The 26631-nt window shown below is 34.2% G+C and overlaps 2 protein-coding genes and 1 pseudogene across 2 annotated transcripts in view; 2 read left to right on the forward strand and 1 right to left on the reverse strand.

Annotated features, from left to right (window-relative positions):
• The window catches only part of LOC133171516 (uncharacterized), a 118331-nt gene that overhangs the window by 12676 nt on the left and 79024 nt on the right, over nucleotides 1–26631 (reverse strand). Inside the window, exons 4-7 of the mRNA XM_061306278.1 lie at nucleotides 24335–24363; nucleotides 20347–20572; nucleotides 19701–19753; nucleotides 790–1948 (exon numbers count right to left, since the gene is read on the reverse strand). Of these exons, the coding sequence (XP_061162262.1) occupies nucleotides 790–1948; nucleotides 19701–19753; nucleotides 20347–20572; nucleotides 24335–24363 (1467 nt within the window). The remainder of the gene's footprint in view (nucleotides 1–789; nucleotides 1949–19700; nucleotides 19754–20346; nucleotides 20573–24334; nucleotides 24364–26631) is intronic.
• Nucleotides 3967–6010, forward strand: LOC133172084 (uncharacterized; annotated as a pseudogene).
• The window catches only part of LOC133171525 (NADH dehydrogenase [ubiquinone] 1 beta subcomplex subunit 5, mitochondrial-like), a 317834-nt gene continuing 314584 nt past the window's right edge, over nucleotides 23382–26631 (forward strand). Inside the window, exon 1 of the mRNA XM_061306287.1 lies at nucleotides 23382–23391. The gene's annotated coding sequence lies outside the window, so the exon portion shown is untranslated. The remainder of the gene's footprint in view (nucleotides 23392–26631) is intronic.

Consider the following 26631-nt stretch of genomic DNA (forward strand, 5'->3'; position numbering starts at 1 on the left):
AGATAGAATAATAGTATTTATTATATAGTCTATTTATAGCTATATAATCTATACAAATGCAAACAGTTCATAACACTACATATTCAACGGATTTCAAGCCGTATTCACCAGAGGGTCAGTGCGCGTGCAGCGGCATTGTGACATCACAATCAACACCTCAAACAACGTTGTAAACAACGTTTGCAACGGCCAGACCCAGCTGTGTATCTGAGCAGGAAAAACATTAACCAAGCCTATCGCAGGATTATTTTCTAAACATTTCGATTTCTTACAAACAGCAAAAGGAAAACACGGAAGCTATAACATGTAATCTGGACATTTTTTTTTCCACGACAGAAGTTTGTAAATGAAAGTGGTATCATCATGCAGCCTTCAATGTCTTATTTATTCAAATCCAGACTATATAATAAAACAATTATGGACTCTTTCGGTGGTGAATATGGTTGGTTATTCACCAGAAAAATATCAATCTTGATATTTTTCTGGTGAATAACAAACCATATTCACCACCGAAAGAGTCCATAATTGTATAATATTTTGTCCCATGACTTATTTGGATTAAAAATATTGGAGGGAAAACTTTGAAGATGTGATTTATAATTAAGACTTAATTTTAGTGCAAAAAGGTCAAATTAAATGTACTGTAGCGCCAAAAGAAGCATATTCACCCCCAATTTTTGTTTTGATTTTTAATTTAGCTATGTGTGTAGATACTAAAAATTTACCTGACAAAAATTCTTAAAACTTTAAATATCAGGATCAAACTTTGTTAAATCTTAATACCCTTACCTGAGCTTATTGCAGGTAATGCGATTGACCTCATCCCCAACTTATCTGCCTCTCTAAAGGTGACCTCTACAGACTCACAGAGATCATGTAGACAACGATCTTTGTCAGAATAGTTACTCCATCTTGGTCCAACTGTGTGAATTACATACTTGTACGGTAATTTACCAGCAGATGTCACAGCACATGAACCTACTGGTATAGGACCATGCTTCACTATATAACCCTTGCTTTCATCATCAAATGCATTACCTGCTGCATCTGATATGGCAGCAGCAACTCCTCCTCCATGCCAAAGATTTTCATTTGCAGCATTGACAATGCAATCCACATTTAAGTGAACAATGCTTTCTTGGTATATCTTTATCTCTAAACCCTCAGGAGTCTTCATCTCTACCTTTGTTAGCCTGTTAGTGCCTGTTACATTTTCAGACTTGGATGTTGTGTGAAAACTGACATCAGTATTGAATCTTCTTCTGTATACATCACTATCAGCTGCTGCTTCTGCTGTTTCAGTCTTTGCAAACTTTCGTCCTGCTCTTCTGTTTACTTTACCTGACAATTTTTGCACCAATAAACCTTTCACTTCTAAAAGTTCAGTATAACTTTCACAGATGATTTCAATGCTATCCTTTCTATGTAAAAGAAAGACATTTGAATTCCTTTGTTTTATTTCTTCTATAACCTGATGAATATTAATTTCTTTGTTCTCTATTGCAACAATATCAGAATTCATCATCTGTACACATTTTAATTCCTCTTCCATCTTTTCCTCAGTGAATTTGCCTTCATCAGCAGGCACAGTGCAAATTAGGACACCATCAACATACTGAATAACATTAGCTACTTTTTTAAACAAGCTGTGTTGGTCTGCAAAGTACATGAATGCTTTGTTGTCCCTTTCAGACATTGGGATTCTGATAACTAACTCCGTCATTTCTGATGAGCTATGTTCATCTTTCTTCCCTTTAACAGATAATTGCCTGTTTGCTTCTATAATCTGTGATAAGCTCCCTTGTATAAGAAATACAGAGTTTCCCTCTTTCCCTATTTTGCATCCTGTGTCTACTACTTTCTGACGAATTTCTTCCTTTGAGTAGCCATGTACTGTTTCCCGACACATTATTACTCCAGTGACAAATTCAAAAATAGGAAAGTCATTCTGAAAAATGAAATTAAAATTTTATCATTAAGTTACTTAATGTCATTAGACTACAAGTATACAACAATAGGCCCATGGGCCACAATGCTTACCTAAGTAACTATGGACCTGCTGTTCATTCCTATGCAAAACTTTGATCACATATTGTTGCCCCACCCTACTATTTGGGGTCATGATTTGAATCTACACTACCTAAGAATGCTTTCATACAAATATGACTAATCATGGCCTTCCTATTCTTGAATAGAAGATATTGGAAGATTTTTATTATATATTTAAATGTAAAACTTTGATCCCTTGTTTTGTAACCAAATCCTACCTCCAGGGGTCATAATTGAGAATAATTGAGAATCTACACTTTCTCGGAAAGCGTAAACATAAGTTTCATCTTTTCTAATCCAGTGGTTCTTGAGAAGAAGATTTTTAAGGTATGTCACTTGTGAAATTAGTTATATCAAGGATTTTTTTTAGAAGTATATTTTTGATAATAAGTACTCATATAGCATGACCATACATGTAACAGAGTTGAACAATCACAACTGGAGATTTGAAATTTTTCAGCTGGAGTTTGGGTCTCAGAACTGGAGATTTTTTATCGACATTTTTTTTCAAATCACAAAAGACTATCCTACCCCCTAAATTTAGGAAAAATTACTTGTACAAATCATCCTGTCATCAGTATCAAAGAAAAGTTTTGAAAATTTGGAGAACTTAACCCTCTCACAGTTTATTACTTTAAAATTTTCATTCTATGAAATTGTTGTCTAGTTTTAAAAATATATGATAAAGTTTTTATTCAAGTGAAGTGAAATTTGGTATTCAAAAAAACCCAGCTCATTGAAATTAAGAAAATTTGGTTAAAATAATATTGATTTGGTATTGATATATCAACTTGTAAGTAAATTAAAGTAAAACATAGGTTTCATATAACAAATTATATGTCAGTAATTTTTTTTAATTGAAATGTTATTGTCAGATATGCACAGATAAAATGAAAATAGATATACTGTCTAAAAAGTACATGAAATTAGAGTCAGGTATATGTTGTTCAAAACTTTTAGCAACACCCTGTAGTGTTATCTATTTTTCATGCGACTCAAAATTGCAAAGAAAATTGGGGTCTGAGTGTGCATGTTATTGAGCAATGGTACAATGAACTTAACCTATTTGCACTTAAATTGTAACTCTTAGGTTCATCAATTCAACCTTTATCATATACTTTACCAGATGTAATATAATCTTATTTTGTGTAAAATAGTTTGAATAATATATGTCATTTGACAAATCATGCAAATTAATGCACATTAATTATTTTGTGACCTTTTTGCACTTAGAAAGAATCATATTTGGGGTATTAAAAATCTAAATAGGTAATAAAATATTTTCTTGTTTCAAGCTTTTTATGACTTTAGTGCTGATCGGTAGGAAGTATCATGTAGTTTAAAATAATGAAAGAAAAAGATGAGGCCATTGATTAAATTTTGAGATATTGATCAAAATATGTGATTTTCAGGCCAAAAATATTGTCAAATTTATCTTGACTAAATAATTCTTCAATATAGAGAGATCAGGTGACATCAACTGGAGATGGTCGATTAAAAATTCTGTCCAGTTTTTGGTCAGTTTTTTGGTGTTTTTTGTTAGGATTATAAGTATTCCGTATACCTGAATTTTTGACAACATACGTTCATAGGTATTTAGGAGACATTCTAAAGTGTGTTTGGTGCATTGAAAAACCTTTAAAATGAAAATGAGAGGAAAATCAAATAATACACAGAAAACCTCTGACAAGCGTTCACTACATGGGACAGACAAGGCTATCATCATGTCTGTTAAGACCAACTCTTGACAGAGTGAAAGCCTTCCAGAACCGGTCATTGGCAACGACCAGATTCCGTTAGATGCCTCCTCAAACATTGAAAAGGACAGTGTAGCTAGGTCATGCTCTGTTGACAATTTGAAAAACAACATTGATGACCATGACGTCGATTAACACAACATAAATGCACAACTCAACTATGTTTGTGAACAAGCTGAGTGCAACGATGATGAGATTTCTACACTTTATCAGGATTGATAGAAAAATGTCTGTAATGGACAATGAAATCACTGATTTGCATGCTAAGTCTATGCGTGACAGTATTTTAATACATTACTATAAATACACCCCTGATGAAGATCTAGCTTCTATTATGCCAGAAAATTTTAAACAAACACTAGGGGTAGACGTCAAATTCGTTAGAATTCATAGAGATGGAGTTCGCCCTCAATACACTGATCGGCCAGTGTCCATTACGGCCAAGTTGATGGATGGTAAGAAAAAAGATGAAATTCTCAGTGTCCAGAAAATTAAAACATAGGTAATCAGAGATTACAGATTACAGAGCTCACCTCAACGAATGTTGTCTTTAAGTAAGGCAAAGTCCCACACTAAACTAATAATCTTGGAGTGTGCATCCCTAGATGCAACATTTATGCAATTTTTGTCTGATAGGGCTTGCAGTTACTTGGGAATAGACTTATCTGTAAACTTAAAACTAGTCATTCGTCCAGAAAATGTAAGTCAAATCCAGCATCCAAAGCAAGTTTAAGACTGTTCATCCCTTGATGCTTCATCCATGCAAGTTTGGTTCATATAGGGCTTATAGTTACTTGGAAATGACATCTGCTCCAAAAACTTTAACCTGGTTACTCATCTGGAAAATGTAGGTCAGATCCAGCATCCGAAGCAAGTCCAGTAGTGTGCATCCTTAGATGTATCATCCATGCAAGTTTGGTCAATATAGGGCTTATAGTTACTTGGAAATGAGATCTGCTCCAAAAACTTTAACCAGGTCACTCATCTGAAAAACATATGCGAGATCCAGCATCCGACACAAGTCCAGTAGTGTGCATCCTTAGATGTATCATCCATGCAAGTTTGGTCAATATAGGGCTTATAGTTACTTGGAAATGAGATCTACTCCAAAACCTTTAACCTAGTCACTCATCTGGAAAATGTAGGTCAGATCCAGCATCCGAAGCAAGTTCAGTAGTGTGCAACCTTAGATGCATCATCCATGCAAGTTTGGTTTATATAGGGCTTATAGTTACTTGGAAATGAGATCTACTCCAAAAACTTTTACCTTGTCACTCATCTGGAAAATGTAGGTCAGATCCAGCATCCAAAGCAAGTTCAGTAGTGTGCATCCTTAGATGTATCATCCACGCAAGTTTGGTCAATATAGGGCTTGTAGTTACTTGGAAATGAGACCTGCTCCAAAAACTTTAACCTGCTCCAAAAACATTAGCCTGGTCATTCTTTAGCTGAAATTGCAGCATCTGAAACCTTGACTGGTACAATGAAACACACTATAAACATCCTCCATGCATCTCTGACTAATATAGGCCATAGAAGTACTTGAAAAGAAAACTGCTCCAAAAACCTTAACCTGGGACGCCGATGCCAACACCGACTCTGACGCTGAGGGTATTACATAACCTCCCCCAACTTTGTTGAGGTGAGCTAAAAATAGCAAAGGTTCCCTTGTCATTTTACACTGCCCCCCAACAACCTTTGTCCATCGTTTCTGCCAGAAATAAACTTACTGACTAATCAGAGTCTTTCAAAAAACAAATCATTACTGTGAATATGTCAAAAAATAGCCTCATCATGCCAAACGGCTCCAAATGTAGCGAGGAAGTTCTGCTCCTCACCAGTGCAAATGTTTTACAAAGCCACTTCGGCTGAAACTCAAAAATCGGATGACATTGTTACAAAAAGCATAGAACCGGTGCAAAAAGATGGATCTGAATTTTTCGCAATTGGAACTGAGGTGAACTCTGCGAAGTGTCCAAAATTTCTACAAGAAGGCCTGTACTGACCCCTATGTCGCCAGGGTAGACAGCAGAATCTTAGTTTACAGATTTTGAGGTAATGAAAAAGTGATTGAAAATTATCCTGACGATGGCGAACATGGGGCGGGCTGACGCCTCTTTAGATACATGCAAGACAATCATATCATCAATGCGGCTATCGTTGTTACAAGATGGATGGGGGAGCATATTGGGCCCCAAAAGTAGCATGCTTGGAAACATCTTGTCACAGATAATGCACATGATAAATATGAAAACCCTATGTTTTCTCAATCAAAAGTTATAAGCAATGATAAAATTTTTGAAAAGTAGGTCAATGTCACGGGGTCAAAAACCATAGTATATTTGGAAAGGTCTTGTCACAGGTAATGTACACATGTTATATGAAAGCCCTATCTTTTCTCATTCAAAACTTATGACCAATTTAAAGTAAAGCTAAAATTTTTGAAAAGTATTTACATGCAACTTCAAGGCCAAGGGGTCAAAAATCATAGTATATTTGGAAAGGTCTTGTCACAGGTAATGCACGTCAACTAGTTATAATTGTAACAGGGACCGTTACAGATGTTCCCCAAATGCTCCCCAACTCCCTTTTAGTGCCTTGTTCCCTGTCAGCTTCATTAAATAAGGCAAACTCTCTGTATTCTAGACTTTAAAAACGTTTTCCCCGAAGTATACCAAGTATATTGCAAATTTTAGCATTGCACCCGCGGGCATGTGAATGCATGTGCAGAATGACCATATCATCCTGTGTATGCATTGATACATCTTAATATTCTGAGTATCAATGTCTCTCATTAAAAAGCTATTAAAGTTACCGCTATATCAAGTATATTTGTCATTTTAGCATTGCAAGCCCGCGCACGTGCAAGCATACACATGATGACTATGTAATCTTGTCTACACTATTAATATATTTTAATATACCGAGTATTAAAGCATTTAATCAAAAAGTATAAAAGTTACGGCTAAATCAAGTATATTGGTCATTTTGGCATTGCACGCACGCGCACGTGCATGCATGTGAGTAATGACCACATCATTTTATCTACACTATTTATATATTATACTAAAATTTAATATCAAAGCATTTCATCAAAAGGTATTTAAAAATATGCTAAATCAAGTGTATTTGTAATTTTACGCATTGCACACGCGTGCACGTGCATACATGTGCATATTGTCCATACCTTTCTGTAGGAATCCATAATGTCTACCTGTGTTCAAAATCTCATCCTGCTTTGTTGAAAACCAAGAGAGTTATAGCCATTTAAAGTTTAAGCCAATGAGAGTGCAGCGCATGTGCATGCATGTGATTTCATGAAAAATTTTATATATCATATTGTAGGACATCCTAATGTATGACTATGTTTTAAATTTCAAAGTATTTTGTCAAAAAACAAGAAAGTTATTAAGATTTTTGTTTCAGCCAATCAGAGCAAAGAGCATGTGCATGCGCGTGAGTTCATGCTAATTTGACCATGTCATCATGTCTACACTACTAATACATGTATATCCTTATATTATGAGTTTCAAAGCATATCATCAAAAAACAAAAAAGTTACAGCTATATCAATTATATTGGTCATTTTTTAGGGATGTCAATTTTGTCAGTAATTCATATTCGAATATTCAATGAAAGTATTCGAATATATTTGAATATTCGATAAGATTTAGTTCATTTTACATATGCGTCATGTTACCCTCATGACAGATTTGGAAGAAATATTGGATGTAGAATTTTGTGGGTGTACAGTAAAGAATTTTATATTTGCTATTCATCGATGTTTGAAATAAATATATTGATTTGAGTGTACAGGTAAACATCCCAAATATAATTCTACAAATTATGTCTTGAAGCCCTAAACGATGAACTGATTGTCTTATCAAGGGCAAGATTGTCATATACTGTTCAGATTTAAATGTATGTAATTAATTACAATTATATACCCAATCAGAGTTGTAATAATTATAATCCTTGATTCAATGTTTTCAAAACGCAAACAAACACTTCCAAGGACAATTTTCGTAGTTAATTAACTATTTTCCCGAAAATGATTTTTAGAATATGGAATATGTACAACCGAGATAATCAAGTAATTAAAGCAATTTATTCTGAAATTGAGGTACCTTTACGATAATACAGACTAATTAATTCAATGATCAATGAATTTATTTTGTCAAGTAAACTCTTCACATCTTTTAGATTTACAAAGAAGGGTTTCATTTTGTTGTCCTCGAAATTAATCATAGTTATCTCTTTTTTGTGAAATCTGGAAAAAACGAATATTCGAATCATAAATTCTTATTCGAATATCAACTCATCGAATGAATATTCGAATAATCGAATATTCGTTGACATCCCTAGTCATTTTACGTGTTGCATATGCGCCCACATCTACACAACATGCCTATTAACCCTAAAAAGGCTTTAACTCATTTGGATGAGCAGTTTCTGAGAACACTAGCGGACAAAAAAGTCTGGAGAACAAATAAGAAAAAGATGTGTTTGTGAAACACTGATGCCCCTGTATGGCAACTTATAGCAAAGGTTAAACTTTCTCAAATGCAAATCAAATATGCTGGTACCCAAAGTAAGGACTTGTACCGAGCAATATACCTGTGAAATGTGAAAGCCCTAGCAGCAACCACTGAAAAGATATGAGAAAGTTTTTTTGAAAGTAAGTCAAACATCAAGGTCAAGGTCAAATGGTCAAAATTAATGGTGCCCAAGGAAAGGCCTTCTCACAAGAAATACACTTGTCAAGTGAAATATGAAAGCCCTAGCACCAAATTTTACCTTTGTACAACTTTTGATTGAACTCCGTTTGGGGAACATAAATATGAAAGCCCTATCTCTTCTCAATCAAAAGTTGTAAAGGTAAAATTTTTGAAAAAAAGATCAAACTTCAAGGTCAAGGTCAGGGGGTCAAAAACCATAGTATATTTGGAAAGGTCTTGTCACAGGTAATGTACATGTGAAATATGAAAGCCCTATCTCTTCTCATTCAAAAGTTATGACCAATGTTAAAGTTTTTGTGACAGACTGACAGATGGACAGACTGACAGAGGAATGAGATTTAATGTCCCCTCACTTTCGAGAAAGCGGGGGACAGAAATATTAACTGGTAACTGAAAATAATTATGTACCTTTATCATTCAATTGTGATCAATTTCTCAGTGCAGTTGTTTGTTATTTATCTGTTTGATATTATAACTATCAACGCCTTTTACTAGGGTTGTATGTTTTGGATAGGAGTGCAGGGTCATATGTCTGAGTCTAGTTTAGATGTTGTTAATGTATCACCTAGTCTTTGTTATTAAAAAACATTTTAGGTGATTTCTGTGTGACATTTACAGGTTATTAGTTTTTTAGCTTCATGGATTTCATTTGTTTCTCGTTTCATTCTTTTTACATCCGCCGAAACATGGCTGAAATATTCCCGACTCAGCATTAAACAATAAACAATCAATCAATCAATCATTCTGTGAAATATTCCTGACTCAGCATTAAACAATAAACAATCAATCAATCAATAGTTCTTTTTATACAAATCCAAAATAACACTGCAGGGGAGAGATTGTGTGTAAGATAAATGTTTTCAAACTCTCTGTCCTGTTACAATACAGACTTCATTCCATGACTCCACTCCACTTCACTCCACTCCACTTTTTACCTTAAGCCATTTTTATTAGATTTTCTTTTTGGGCCTTTCATGATCTTTTTGATTTATCCTTGACTGTGAATAAACTTTGAAATGCTGCCAATCAAGAATTGCAATAGGCCTAAACTGGACAGTTTAAAATAAACTTTTTTTTTTTTTTTTTTTTTTAATTTTTATTTTTTCATCTTAATACAAACATACTGCATTACTTAATTCTTTTTCTTTTTTACACACCATTCGCTCTCACTTTCTCACTCACACATATTCATTTTGGTATGTGGAAGCATACTTGTTCTTATATCTAACAAAATGATAGGGAAAAAAAAAAATACTTCAACAATTCAATATAAAGATACAAAAAAAAAAAATTTAAAAAGTCTTGCATATCGTAAGAGATTATAACTTATTAAACATTGTCAAATAAACATTTCCAATTTTGCCAGGTATTATTAAACTTTTGCATTTCCAAATTCTGGCTTGCAATACATTTTTCAACCCTATATTTATTGTACAAGTGAAAGAGAAGTTCCAGGAAGTTTGGTAGTTTGCCTTTTTTTAGACAAGAAAAAATATATTGTTTTGTATACATGATCAGAAAATTTACAACTCTATTACCTTTAGACAATGGAAGTTCTCCTAATAAAATGTTAATTACATTAAAACCAATTCTTTTTGAAGTTATTTGATAAATATGCATGCTAAGATCACTCCAAAGTGGGGATACCTTTTCACAATTAATAAAAATATGTTGAATTGTCTCAACTTGATGTTTACAAAAGGAACAGCTATCAGATGATACAGCATTGATTTTTTTCAAGTAATAATTAACAGGTAAAATTCTATGGAGAATTCTATATTGTAACCATTGGATTGAAGAGTCTTTGGTAGTCTTAAAACAAACATTAAAAACATCCTGAACACAAACCTCTACACCATAATGGCTGAACTCTAAATTCCATTTCCGTACAGAAGTAGGAATAATAGTATTTGCATTTAACTGTCTGTATATAGTTTTAGTACATCTATTTTGCAAAAGAAAAGATTTATAATACAATGGAATATATGGAGTAGAAGATCTTCTAGATAAACCTTTGTTTACAAAAGATTTCATATATTTTGATATTGCACTCATTACACTGTTATATTGCATGATGGATACTTGAATACCAAATTTTTGCTGAAAAATGACATGTGGTAGAAAATTTCCTTCCTCATCTAAAAAATCACCAATAAGTTTCACACCCTTTTCATACCAACTTTTTATAAACAGTGTTTTTGTACCAACCCTAATATTTGTATTGTACCACACTGGGATGTTAGGAAAATTTTCCATGTAGAATTTACTATCAAAAGATTTAATAACATGAAGCATAGACTTAAAAACATCTTGCCAAAAACAGTTGTTTTGGGGGATTACACATTCAGAGATAAATGCATCACCAAAATCAAGTAATTTATAAACAAAATCTGTTCCATTTATAGCTTCAAAAATATCTACCCAAGGTTTATTACCTACTATTAGCCTTTTCAGCCAAGAACATTTCAAAGCTATAATAAAATTGCTAATTTCCACCATTTTTAATCCCCCCTGCTGATCATCTTGAATTAAAACTGTACGTTTAATTTTATCGCATTTTGCATTCCAAATAAATTCAAAAATATCTTTGCATAATGATGAGATTATCTCCCCTTCTGGAGTAGGGAGTGATATGAACAAATGATTAATTTTTGGAATAATTAAAGATTTTACCACAGTAACTCGACCAATTGGTGTTAGAATTCTTCTTTTCCAATGTTGTAGCATGCTTTTTATTTTTGGAATCTGTATGCCATAATTTAAATTTGTAATTTTTTGTAAGTCAACTAAAAAGTTGATACCTAATAAGTTAAAAGTTGTGGACCCCCAGTCGAGTTTCCATCTAGAATGATGAAAAACCTGACTTGAAAACTTTTTTGAGCCTATCCATATTATTTTTGTTTTAGAGCTGTTTACTTTTAAACCAGATATTTTTGAGAAAAAATCTAAGGTATCCAAGGCAGCAAAGATTTAGGTGAACCATCAAGAGCAAGAGATGTATCATCAGCGTACTGACTTATTTTATGTTCCTTGTCACTTATCGAGATACCCTTTATATTTTTATTTTGCTTAATTAAGATTGCAAGAATTTCAGCACAAAGAAGAAACAAATATGGTGCGACAGGGTCCCCTTGTCTACATCCTCTCTCAATGTCAATCTGATCAGATAAAAACCCACTTTGTAACACTGAAGCCTTAAATTTTGTGTTTAGAATCTTAATCCATTCAATTATATATTCACCAAAGCCAAAAAATTTTAATACTTTATAAATAAAGGTCCAAGAAATTGAGTCAAATGCCTTTTCAAAATCAATTAACACTAGTAATCCAGGTATATTTTTACGGTCAGTATATTCCATTAAATCATAAATGAATCTTGTATTTTCTCCGATGTATCTTCCTTTTAAAAATCCTGACTGAGTATCTGAAATAAGATAGTCTAATGTGGATTTAATTCGCAAACTTAGACAACCTGAGATTAATTTGTAAACAACATTCAATAGTGTAATGGGTCGCCAGTTTCTTAAAAATTGTCTAGGTTTGTCTCCCTTTGGCAAACATGAAATAATTCCCAATCGCTGAGAAATAGGGAGCTCCTTTTTGACGAAGATACAATTTATTGACTGACATATAATTTGTTTCAGATCTCTCCAAAAAAATTTTAAAAATTCAACTGTATAACCATCACTTCCTGGGGATTTATTGTTTTTCATATTTTTTAAAACTTCAAAGATTTCATCTTCAGATATTTTTTTTTCTATTGATTCTGAAGTGTATTTATCTAATTTTGGAATGTCATGATTTTTAATAATATTTTCAAGGTCTAAGTCTAGGAGTTCAGAGTCCTTATTTGCATAAAGGTTTTGGTAGAAAATTTTTACTTCATTAAGTATTCTTGCTTGGTCATATATATTACAGTTTTCCTCAAGTTCCAGTTTTTTAATAGTTTTATTTAAATAATTACGCTTTTCCAAGTTGCAAAAATACCTTGTGGGTTTCTCCCCTTCCTCGACCCATCTAGCTCTTGATCTTACAACATGGCCTTCCATTTTTTCTTTCCTAATGTTTTCTAATATCAATCTTTTTTGTTCTATTAGGTGCAAATCAATTTTTTCTTCAGACTCTAATTTACCTATCTCTTCTAAAAGTAACTTTTCTTGTTTTTCTCTTTCTTTTTTCTTATAAGAAGAATATGAAATAGTAACACCCCTAATCTCCATGAGTAAAACTTCCAGAAATAAGCTATCATCAACATTATCTTCAATTCTAGTATTATTGGTGTCCCCTTTTGCATATTGTTTACAAGTTTTATTAATAGTTTCTTTCACCATTTGTACATATTCACTGTCAGAAAGTAGACTATTATTGAATTTCCAAAGTCTGCGTCCCCTTTTAAAAGAATTAAATTTTAATTCTAAAATAACAATTGAGTGGTCTGATCTGTAACCAGGTTTAATCCAGTAAGTTTCCACGGAATTGGACAAACTTTCAGAAATCAAAATATAATCTAAACAACCTTGTTTTAGGGGTGTCTTTTTATGCCATGTATAAACCCGTTTAAAACGAAGTCACTGTATGGCAGAGAGTGCTTTAACTCTAGCGAATCAGAATCAACAATACTCTCAGAAAAACAACATAAAATTTATGAAATGGGAAGAGAAACAGAACGAAAATCTTCGAGATGATTTATGCAAAATACTCAAAGAAACTGTAAATATTGAGTTGGCACCAACGGATATTTTGGCGATACATAGAGTTCCAAGTGGAGTTCGGGAGGGCCCTAGACCAGTAATCGCTAAATTCCGCGACACGGAGACAAAAATCAGGGTAATCAAGAATCGGTCACAGGAAGAACTGAAGAAACGATTTATTATGTACGACCATATAACAGCGATGAACTCAAAGTTAATACGCGACCTGAATGAAGATCCAAGGATACATTCGGCATGGTATTTTAACGGCAAAGTGTTCGCCCTTGATAATGACGGCAACAGACATAAATTTGATATTTTGGACAATGTGAGTGCAAAACTTAGACATCAGTAATAAAGTTAAAATGCGGAGCAAACAGTCTTTTATTGTGCTCGTGCTTTTGGCATCGGGATCGGGACTCACGGTTCGGGATCAATGTTATGTGTGACTTTGTTTACATGTGGTGTGGAAGGTGCGTGGGAGGGAGTGATAGTCTTTTCAGTTGTCAATAAATTTATTAATGGGTCCAGTATGTATTTCCTGTTGGTAAGTGGTGGCTTACAATGCAATTTATTGTCTAAACAGCTTCTTCTGATAGATATACTTATTTTTACTTTTGAAAATGGCTGATTCTATAAAAATTGTATCTATAAATTGTCAGGGTTTAGCGACGCTGTCAAAACGCCAAGATGTTTTAAATTTTTATTGGTCAAAAGGATATTCTATTATATGTTTTCAGGATACCCATTTTATTCCTGATTCAGAACCATTTGTTGAAGCTATGTGGGGGTATAAATGTTTTTTTAATTCCTTTAAATCCAATGCAAGAGGAGTATCTATATTCTTTAATAATAACTTTGAATTCAAAGTGCACCAAGAAAGGAGAGACAATGAGGGAAATTTAATTGCTTTAGATTTAGATATAGAAGATAATAGGATTACTCTCATAAATATATATGGTCCAAACACTGATAGCCCTGGGTTTTATGAATATGTTCGTGATATGTTTTTGGAACTTGATAATGAATATTATATACTCTTAGGAGACTTCAATCTTGCTTTGAATCCTGAGCTAGACACAAAAAATTATAACTCAGTTAATAATCCTAAAGCTAGGGAAAAATTGCTGGAAATCATGGATGATCTTCATTTATTAGATTACTTTAGAATTATGAATCCAGATAGAAGGGTTTAAAATAAACTTTGAGAGGAATCGAGGTTGAAAGGTTTAACATTGCCACAAAATACTAGATGCAGTTAAACAAACAAAAGACAAATGACGAGTCAAGAAATTTGACAGAAGTCACATGACACCTGCACCTAGCCAAGATGTTAGGACAGAGCTATTTGGCATGGTAAGGGACCTAACTACAACAATTCAGAATCTCCAGAGCAGCATGATTTCTCTAACAGAAAGAGTTAACAACATGTCAAGACCACAACCGACAATACCAGCGGCTGCTGGGATCGCGGAACAACATCAGTCAGGGGTTTAAAATTTGAAAGCTTGAGCTGATGCTACTCCCGTGGTATGCGGAACTCCTTGGGAGAGGATAGAAATGGAGAATTACACTCTGTCAACAGCATGGGCTGACCAAACTTCTACAAAAACACTGGGAGTCAGAAACACCTACGGATAATCTGCTGAATCATTACCATACGTAGAAACCATATCACCAAATCTGTGGAAGCAAATTACTGAAGGTAAGGATGTCAACCTTGCTACCATTCTGATACTTTACTACACTAGGCCCGAAGTAGACAAAGTTGACAAGGAGAAAAAGACCCTATATTGAATAAGACTTTAACTATAACAGAGTTTATCCAGGAACTTGGTATCTACAAAAGCACAATTAATGTGTGAAGCTTTCCCTAGTCCCAGGCAAGAGCAAGACTTGTATGAGCCTGACATTATAGACATGGCCAGCTGATACCAATGCTCTGCATTTTATGAATATCATTAAACAGTTCAGTGCTAGGGCAGCTGCTTACCTTAAGTAACAGAACATACCAATTGACTGGTCAGTCCGTAATAACACTTTTTTCTGCAATATCTTTGCTAAAGAAAAGTCAATCACTTGCATCTCTGAAGCAATGTCAGTCATACTGCTCCTTTCTGCCATCAAAACCTAGAGACAGGTACCAAGCCATACCACTTCTCACAGACTTATCATCAATATTCAAACATGAGTGTTTATGATAGCTATGGCAGAAACAAAGATGGTTTAGAAATATGTATCAATTACAATGACATGGGATGCAATCACAAAAGATGAAACAATTAACTTGCATGTATGCAAATCTTGCAAACAAGCAGGGAATCCACAATCTCTGTGCAATTCAAACAAGAGGCCCATGGGCCACAGCGCTCACCTGAGCTACTTTGGCCCTGCTGTTCTTCACAAGACCTCCCCTTTGTAATATTTATTGCGGCCATGCCCTACCCCCGGGGGCCATGAATTGAAGAATTTAGAATCTACACTACCCAAGGATGCTTCCACATAAGTTTCAGCTTTTCTTGCTCAGTGGTTCTTGAGAAGAAGATTTTTAAAGATTTTGCCTACATATCTCAATGTAAAACTTTGATTCCCTATTGTGGCCCCGCCCTACCCCAAGGGGCCATGCTTTGAACAATTTAAAATCTACACTACCCAAGGATGCTTCCACATAAGTTTCAGCTTTTCTGGCTCAGTGGTTCTTGAGAAGAAGATTTTCAAAGATTTTGCCTATATATTTCAATGTAAAACTTTGATTCCCTATTGTGGCCCCGCCCTACCCCCAGGGGCCATGATTTGAACAATTCAGAATCTACACTACCCAAGGATGCTTCCACATAAGTTTCAATTTTTCTGGCCCAGTTGTTCTTGAGAAGAAGATTTTTTAATGACCCCACCCAATTTTTATCTTTCCTTGATTATCTCCCCTTGTAAGGGGGTTGGCCCTTCATTTTAACAATTTAAACTCCCCTTCACCTAAGGATGCTCTGTACCAACTTTGGTTAAAATTGGCTCAATGGTTCTTGAGAAGAAGTTGAAAATGTGAAAAGTTTACAGACGCACAGACAGACAGACAGACGGACAGACAGACGGATGGACGCCGGACAACAGGTGATCAGAAAAGCTCACTTGAGCTTTCAGCTCAGGTGAGCTAAAAACAAAGTAGCCCCTGTGGGAAAGTGTCACCAACGTGTGAAACCAGTGAATAGTATAACCATTTCAACTCCAGTTGACATAGAATTTTTTGAGAAACTCCTTCTTAACCACCCAGAAAAACATACTGTGGATTATTTATTGAATAGCTTGACACAGGATTTAAAACATTACCCACAGAAACTTATGAATGCAAAAATTTGTTGTCAACTTGAAATCAACCTGACATTACTTCCCAATTAATCCAAACAGAGCTTGAAAAGGGTTTCATTTCAGGTTCATACTTATCAATGCCTTTTAACATATATAGAGTAAACCCAATAGGAGTTGCAGAAGGGGAATATTCGATGATTTATCTGCTCCACACAATGAAGATCATCACGCATCTTAACTCTCTTTGACGAAACTGAATTTTCCTTGTCATATGTAGCAATTGAGCATGCCATAGACTTAATTAGAAAGCTGGCAAAAACAGTTGGATGTGTAAAGTAGACATTTCAGATGCTTTTAAACTCATACCAATACACCATACCCTTTAGCAATTTCATGGCATAAAATGGGATAATCAATACTACTCCTTTACAAGACTGGTATTTGACACACTTTCTACAATTCTTTGTTGGATTGCACAAAATAAATATGGCATTAACTATATCCTACATCTCCTTGATGACTTCCTGACAGTAGACCCTCCAGAGTTTCTAGCAGAAATTACCATGAAAACATTAACAACCTTGTTTCAAATGCTGGGAATACCTGTAGCTGTTCACAAAAATTTTGGCCCTTCACAGTGCTTAAAATATTAAGGTATAGTGTTAGATAGTAATAAGATGGAAGCAAGACTTCATGACAAACTGCAGAGAATACTTGAGACACTAGTTTCATTTCTGGAAAAAAAAAGACATATACCAAACAACAATTACTTAGTCTATTGGGTCACTTCAATTTTTTGTGTCATGTTGTATGTCCTGGCTGTTCATTTGTATCATATTTAATATCATTTTCCACAACAGTTTGAGAACTTCATCATCATTTGACAATTACTCCTTATACGTACATCATTACAAAAGTTAGAGAGCGGAAACTAAAAATTTCTTATTTTTTCAAAGTTCACGAGGGATAACTCAAAAATCATTGGACCATGACCAAATTCGAACTTGACCTGTATTTTCTGGTAAAATACCTGAATATGCAATTTCAACCTTAAACATAAATCCCTATAAAAGTTAGAGGGTGGAAAATGAAAATTTCTGATTTTTTTCTAATTTCAAGAGGGATAACTCTGTCAAAAATCATCAGAGCATGACCAAATTCGAATTTGATCTGTATTTTCTGGTAAAATACCTGAATATGCAATTTCAACCTTAAACATACATCCCTACAAAATTTAGAGAGTGGAAACTTAAAATTTTCTATTTTTCTAAGTTCAAGAGGGATAACTCTGTAAAAAATCATTAGAACTTGACCCAACTCGAACTTGACCTGTATATTCTGGTAAAATACCTGCATATGCAATTTCAACCTTATTCATACATCCCTACAAAATTTAGAGAGTGGAAACTGAAAATTTCTTATTTTTTCTAAAGTTCAAGTGGTCGCCCACGTGGCGCAGTGGTTAGAGCATCTGCCCTAGAGTAAGGAGGTGATCCTTACATCGCGGGTTCGAATCCCACTGCGGGAGGTGTAGCCTGGTCCTTCGGATGAGACCGTATAAACCGAGGTCCTGTGTCGCAGTAGGTGCTGGCATGAAAAAGATCCCTCACTGCTCAATGGCCCTGAGTGCCGAGTATAGGTAAAAATTTGTAGCCCTCCACCGGCAAGTGGTGGCGTCTCCATATGAGTGAAAAATTCTTGAGAGGGATGTTAAACAACAAACAAACAAAACAAACTTAAGTTCATGTGGGATAACTCTGTCAAAAATAATCGGACGATGACCAAATTCGAACTTGACCCACATGTATTCCTAAGACTTATCCATAGTCAAATTTGAGTTGGATGTGTGCAATTTTTGCAGAGATAATGAACGGAAAGTGAATGATTATGGAATGACAGAATGATGGAACAGGGTAACACTACATGTCCCAGCCATTTTATGGTGGGGGCATAAAAACTGACCATTTTTATCAAGGTGTCTCAATACATGTTTTTAACAATGAACATACTAAACCTGTAGATGTTATGCAATGTTACCGCCAATTACGAATCTCACGAGGTGCTTAAACAAATTCACCTTTGTTTGTTGATACTGATGGATCACCTTTGTCAAGAAATCAATTTATATCTTATATAAGACATTTAATGGCAGTTTTAGGTTAAGATGACACTAAATATTGTGGTCATTCCTTTTGGATAGGTGCTGCCATTTCTGCTGCTGAAGCTGGTATAGAGGACCATCTTATAGACTGATTCTAGGGCCTTGGTTGTCAAATTGTTATGTTCAATACATAAGAACTGATGAAAGAGTGCTTAAAGATGTGTTATGGAAAAAAATCTTAGTTTGTATAAAGTTATTACCAGTTCCATGTGTATCTGTACCTATGTTTGTTACTTATCCAATGTAACACTTTGGCATTTATTTTCTTAGGGGACTCTCACTCATTTAACCAAGGCTAAAATCATTTAATTCAGGCATTAAAATTCCCATATTTGGAATTTTTCACCCCCAAAAATCAAATAAAGCAACATGATTATCAAAGCTTAATCATTAAAATTACAATTTGTGTACTCACACACATAATGCCTGCTGTGCTCTTACCAGGCTTTTATACATCAAATGAAACTTAACAAATTGTAACCTGTTGGGCTCCCCCCCAGGTTGAATGAAGTACATGCACCCATTATTTACATTGAGTTGATATCTATGATTGCCTACCTGGTTCCCCGAGGTAATTAAACTTGCAATTTGCTGCCCCCCCCCCCCCCCCCCCAGGTTCTGGGATACCAACCAATACCCTGCTTGGACTCCCCCAGGTTATTTAGAATGCTTTCTTGATTCAGAGAGAGAAGCCCCCAAGATGCCAAAGTTTTGTAAATATTTTTATTGATTGAATTTGTGTTGTACTGTAACTTTGCTGTGTATGTTGTCTTTAGATTATATTTTCATTGTTCATCTTAATAAATCTAAACCCTACCATTTTGTCATTTTGTGTATAAAGTACTAAGTTAAAGCAATAAACAAATAAAGTTATCTGACAAATATACACAATGAAATTAGTTACATATTTTAAAATTATAAAGTTATACATACACAGGCAATTGTAAATTCAAATGATTTATTATATTAAATACATTCAATAATTAAATAAAAAAAATACCATTAGTTTTGACTTGTCCTTTTCTTTAACATCCAAGTCTTCCTTTTTCTTTGCTACAATTAGTTGTAAATCAAATTTAAAAGCCTGACTATTGAAAAGGAGGCCCAGCTGATACTCTGACACTAACATTCATATGCATAATTTTGATTGAAATGAGAAATAGTTCTAAAATCAAACCCTTTACCAATATTAAAACTAAGCTGAAACACATAATAACACATATTCAATCTACTTGTAAAAAAGTCAAATAAGTAGACAATTAAATAAAGCCATATTGTTCTAAGAATCTTTTACATTGGTTCCACTACATTGGACCCCCAAGTGTTGTCCCTATTACTTGATAACATTTATCTTCCTTTTCTGCACACTTTCTGTGACTTCATGACTTTCTTAGATGTCCAAAGATTTTTTTTCAAAGATATTTCTGAATTTGATAAATCCTTTACATACATTAATTATGTTTGTGTTTACCCAGTAGTTAAGAATAGATTAACCCCCCTCTCAATTTAACCGATATGTCCTAATGAACTACATGCATTTCCTCATGGAAGGGCACATCATCTCTTTACTTAAAATTGTTATCATAGTTATGTAAATTGTTGAGATATATATGCAAAAACTCAAAATCAAAAATATGAGATGATACCTTCTATGAACATGATATCTTCACTTTTCTGTTGACTATCCTGCTTGATTAATTTCCGCTTTTTTCTGCCCAAGTCATACTCGTAAGATTGTTCATTATTTGTAACACCACCTTCAATTTTTACTAACGTCTTTCTCTTTTTAGCTGCATCATTTAACTCCTCACTGCACTGGAATGGCAAAAACATCCATCTGCCTTTGTGCAATACACACCAAACTGCAGTTTTCTGAATAAAATAAAAAGTAATCTTAATCTTATGAAATTTAATTGCTTTCATTGACACAACTACATATTTTAAATTTCTATTATTCACTCTGAATAAATTTCAATCAAGAAGGATACTTCCAAAAACTAAGTAAGTTTCCTTATTACATGTAGCTATACCTTCTTTTTAATGAAAGAAATATTTGAAATATTTTCCCCCTAAATCTTAGAACCTTTAAGGTTCCAAACTTGCCCCAAGCACAATAATTTTAATAAAACCTTTATCTATGTTTTAACATAACTGGTCTAAGTGAAGAAATATTAATATACAAAGCAGAAAGAAATTCACTTTTATTAGGATATCCACTTCTGCCCCAACCCGGGGTTGAATTCTCGACTTACTGAATCTGTCTCCTAGTAGTACAGGAACAGCGCGTTAGACCACTCGGCCATCTAGGCAAGTCATAAAACTTGCTTTCAATGCAAATGGAATTCTCACAGCACTGTCCTACATTACACGGTCATTGAGAATGGAAGTGAGATACAGTTATTTGGACATTAGATTTTATTTGAGGATCATTACCAATACACATTGTACTGAATTAATTTTAAAACACAACTGCCCTAAGTAAAGAAATATTAATATAGAAAGCAAAAAGAAATTCACTTTTATTTTTATATCTATTATTTATACAGTGATTCATTTTGAAAATGGTTATCATGGGTCCAAAGGACCCCTCTTAATGACAACAATGAGTCCCCTGCCAAAATCAATGCGTCCAAATCCAAGGGGACCGTATATTAGATGTTACAGAGGAAATTCTGGTGAAATAAAAAAAAAGTGTATTGCACGAAAGTGCAAATGTTTTATTGTAGCTGTGAGTGATTTATACTTTTACTATCAATTGTCCAAGTAAGAGTACATGATTTTGTGTCATAAAAATAATATATTGTCCACTATGCTCTTTGGTTCTATTTTTAGATCGTACATACGATCTCACACATTGTATCAGTCATAAAATGCACAGAAGCAGAAAGAGGTAAAAAAAAAAAAATTAAGAAGAAATGACAAATAGTCAGAAATAAAAATGATTAAATTTTATACTTCTTAGCTTGTAAGGAAAAAACGAAAAGAAAAAAAAACAATGATACAGGTAACAGCTTAAATACGAAGGTACAAATGTATAGTATTCGCTTCAGAAACGTTCCACTGTATAGACATAATCAGTGATAATCGAACTATGCTATCTAACTTTCAAATATTTTCTGACAATTGCTTTTAACTTGAGTTGTGAAATCTGACCAGTTGTTGGCAACCTTGTAGACCTACCTGTTAAAATCGTTCATGCATATCGTTTAGCACGTGGATATGATGTAATCAGTCAAGTTTTGAATCAGATTATACCGAAATAATTTAAAATAGTACGTCCTTCTATAAATTTATTGCGTCCATTGGGATGCACATTTATTGAAATAATGCGTCCTGGGCAAAATTTGTGCGTAATTTACGCAGGACGCACATCAAAATGAATCACTGTTTATAATATTAATATTTCTTCACTTAGGGCAGTTATGTTAGTTTAAGAGTTGTTTTAAACATGCTTTATAAAGCTGTACTGCTAGGAGACGGATTCTACTGGTCGAGAGTTAAACCCCGGGTTGGGGCGGATTAGTGGGTATCCTAATATAAAGATAAAAGTGAATTCCTAATAAAAGATAAAAGTGAATTTCTTTGTGCTTTATATACGAGGGGCATTTCAAAAGTTCTGGCAACTGGTGTGCAGTAAATTAATGAGCGTCGTTATCATAAATTAAATTATATCAATCCCTCAAAATAGTCTCCGTTGACCTGGACACACTTTTTCAGTCTTGAAATCCATGTGGAAAATGCTGCCCTATAGTCCTCTTTCGGTATATGCTTCATACACTGGAATACGGCACTTCCGACTGCATGACGACTTTCAAATCGCCGTCCTCGAAGGGCTTCCTTGAAAACGGCATTCAACCAAAAATCGCATGGAGCTGGGTTGGGACTGTAGGGTGGATGTGGTAAAACGGCAATACTATTTTCCTTTAAATATTTGGTTACTACCTTTGATCTATGGGCAGGTGCGTTGTCATGGAGGAACTTTATTCCTCTAGTACTGGTTGTTGGTCAGGTCGTTTTATAGTGCTCTACAACCAGAGACAAGATATTCTCTGCAAAAAATTGACCAGTAACACGGCTGTGTTCTGGAACCGGAACTTGAGCAACAGGGCCTTTAGAATAAAAAAATAAGGCGTATATTACTCTCCGGACATACCGGTTTCTGCGTGCAATTTGAGGCCTTGTATCATTTTCACTGATCCAAACTTTATTATTGAGCTTAGTTTCCGGTTCAAAAAAATATATCCATGTTTCATCACCAGTTACAATCTCATTTATTCACCTTTGGTCACAATCTTCTTAAATTGTTAGTAACTGTGAAGCCATTTCTACCCGGATGTGCTTTTGCTCTTCCAAGAGAAGATGCAGCACCCATCTAGCACAGACTTTCCTAAGCTTTAAGTTTTCCTTTAAAATATGAAAAACTGCTGACGAATTAATGTTAGTTAAGGTCAAGATCTAGTAAATGACTTTAGACTACATTTTTGGTGCTAGATCCATTATGACGTCATAATCAATTTTTACTTTATTTTTCCCGTACTTTACGGCTCTAATAGAATTATGTAGAAAATAAAATATTTTCATGGAATTAAATTTGAAATCATGTGAAAAGTAATCCCGATACCTATAATCAATTTAATATTATTTTAAAGAAGAGGCCAAGAACATACAAATTATCGTTTTCTAAGAGACTGTAGGCAATCTGGATACATTTCCTTTGTCTGATATGGAAAAAACTCCCGTATTCATGTCTGGTTTTCTTAATTTTTCATTGAAAATGACAGTTTAAAATATGATTTTTCACCTTGTTCATCTACAAATAATGCCCCGAAACACCTTATTTGACCAAGCTAAAGTTATAAAGCATCATTAAAGGAATTTATTTCTCAAATTTGAGAAATCTGTAGGCACCTTTCATTTACTGAGATCTTGACTTAAGTCTGCCATTTACTCAACTGTATTTCTAGCATCATCAGCTATCATATTTTGAACAGCAACGATTTCTTTTTCGCCATATGCACAAACTGGACGCCCCGAATGGGGGTCATCTTCAATTGATTTTCTACCCTCTTTAAATTGAACTACCCATCTTGCTATTGCTCGATATGAAAGAGCATGCTCTCTTTATACTGCATCTAAATCGGCTTTTATTTCTGTTACCGTAAAGCCAAGCAATGAGCGAATTTTGCAATACGCTCTTTGCTCAACAAAAAAATTGTTCTCCTTATCAGTCAATTTTATGCCCGGTATACGGAGTATTACTAATTATGACGTCATTTTAGCAAACCTATACGTCATTTTGAATGTAAAATGATGTCACTACTAAATTAATGCATATTTGCCTAAGCTTTACAGTGGTATCAGTCATTTTAATCCATAACGTAGTTAAAATTTTATATACCAGTTGCCAGAACTTTTGAAATGCCCCTCGTATATATATATATATAAAAGTATTTAGGAAAAAAACAGAAAATTTGTGGAAGGACAGACAAATGGAGACAGCTAGATTATTATAAGGCGGCTGCAAATTCCTATGGGGACCTAATTATAAGTTTTCAGACATCAAACTAAATAAAATTTACTGCACTGTCATCTTTCATTTATGCATAGAATTCCTATAGCATTAGAGATACTTACTGGTTGAAAGGGGATGTTTTCATCATCACCTAGAATGAGACAAAATATGTTAAAATCAAACAAGAATGAGCCTTAAACCCATAATGGTAACATGTACAGGAGTCATATTTCTATTTCTTTCCCTCACATACATATACAGTAATTGGCCATAATTTAGTTCCCGTAATGGCTGCCATTAAATGTTGGGCTAGCCTGTTGTAATGTAAACTTACATAGCATGCAAACAACAACACGCACTTACCTTAAATTACTAGAATTTCGTTATATATCCTTTTGCTTTGATTACGGATCTGATTTTCTTAGGAATACTTTGATACAGGCATTTTATATAATGTAAAGGAAGTGATGCCCAGAGGCGTGTTCAACAGAGCTAACGTTCATGAGCGCTTGTCAAAATTCCTTATCCCTCCAACAGAAATGTTCGCGAGCGCTCGTGAACATTCGCTCTGTTGAACAGGCCTCAGATTTCAGTCACTACTCTTTCAAGATCTGACTTGTGGTTAATTTCATCTATGCGGTGTTTGATGCAGATTTTCAAAACTCTCCTTACATTTTCTGTTATGTTCTTATCTGGGCTTTGTGCAGGCCAAGGTAAAATGGGAATATTATTGTCTGCTTTTCAGGCATTACGTTGTCTTGATATATGGCAAGGAGCATTATCTTCTTGAAATATCCAAGGATGGTTTCCAAAGTTTTTTGTTACAACTGGCCACAAATATCTACCTAAAGTTTCAATATAAATATTGGAATTCATGTTTCCATTAATAAGTATTATTGTTCCGACACCATTATTATAGATGATACAGCCCCAGAACATAGCAGAAATTGTACCTAGTTTCTCTCTGTCCTTAAACATTCCTGTGCATTCTCCCATTAAATGTTCATTAGATTTCTCCACACATAAATTTTTTTGTCTTCTCCAATTACCACTTTTATTTTGTCACTAAAAATTACTTTAGACCAGTTATTTTCAACTGTCCAACAAATTTCTGTCTACAAAAACTGGTTCCCCGTGATCTGTTTTCACTCCTTATCATGATTTTCTTAGAAACAACATATCTTTTATAATTATTTTCAAACAATTTTCTTCTTACAGTCCTTGAAGAAATATTTTCATCAGATTTATTGTAACAGTTAAAATTTTTTGTGAGGTCTTCCAAGGTCTGCCTTTTGTTGTTCTGTACCATCCAAAAAAGTAGACGATTGGCTCTATAGTGTCAGTTTTTCTCCGCCTGCCAGTTCTTGAAAGGTTTTCTTCATTTCCCCTTTCTTTCACTCATTTTAAAATTTTTTACAGTCCTCGGATTAACTCTAGTGATTTTTGAGATTTTATGGCCAAAAAAGCCTTTCTCAGATAAACTTACAATGATTTTTCTCACCTCCAGTATCAAATCTTTTCCATGGCGACCCATTTTTTTAGCAGACAATTATCAACAAACAAAATGGAAATAGAATTAGGAAAATAAATTTAAAACTAAAATCAATATTGGTCTTAATCCGGATGCAGAAAGGTAAGATTTTTCAATGTGTACTAGGAAACTAAGAGACAAAATATCATTCACGGAAACATCAGCTGCCATTTTGGGAACTAAATTATGGCCAACTACTGTACATATACAGTCAAACCTCATTATCTCAAATTCAATGGGACCGAGAAAAAACTGAGAGATATCCAAGGATTCGAAATATGTAGGATAAAATACTTTAAAACAAGAGGCCAAAGGGCCTTGAATCGCTCTTCTGATAAACTGTACAACCTATCATTTCTATTTGAAGCCTGTAAGTATCCTGTATATTTAGATAAACCCTTGAAATTCCAATTCACACTCTGAGAACCCAAGATGATTCTAAGCCAATTAGTACCTGAGAGTTGGTCATGGTGAATTACTTATCACTTGTCATTCTCTGAAGACCCAAGATGCATTAACTAAGTTTGATGATTCTAAGCTAATTAATACCTTACATTTTAAATTATAACCATAAAATTTCAAAAGTAGGTCACAGTGACCTACTTTTCAGATGACATAATTTGAGGACCCAAGATGCATCAACTGACAAAGATTGATGATTCTAAACCAATAAGTACCTGATATATTTAAATAAAGCCATCAAAATAGGTCACAGTGACCTCCTTTTCAGTTGACTAACTCTGCGGACCCAAGATGCATCAACTGACAAAGATTGATGATTCTAAGCCAATTAATACCCGAAATATTTAATTAAAGCCATAAATTTTCAAAAGTAGGTCATGGTGACCTGCTTTTCAGTCGACCTACTCCAAAGACCCAAGATGCATC

Source organism: Saccostrea echinata, unplaced genomic scaffold, assembly GCF_033153115.1.
Source record: "Saccostrea echinata isolate AGI-Se365-2 ecotype Australia unplaced genomic scaffold, CSIRO_AGI_Sech_v1 ptg000054l, whole genome shotgun sequence".
Taxonomy (NCBI): Eukaryota; Metazoa; Mollusca; class Bivalvia; order Ostreida; family Ostreidae; genus Saccostrea; species Saccostrea echinata.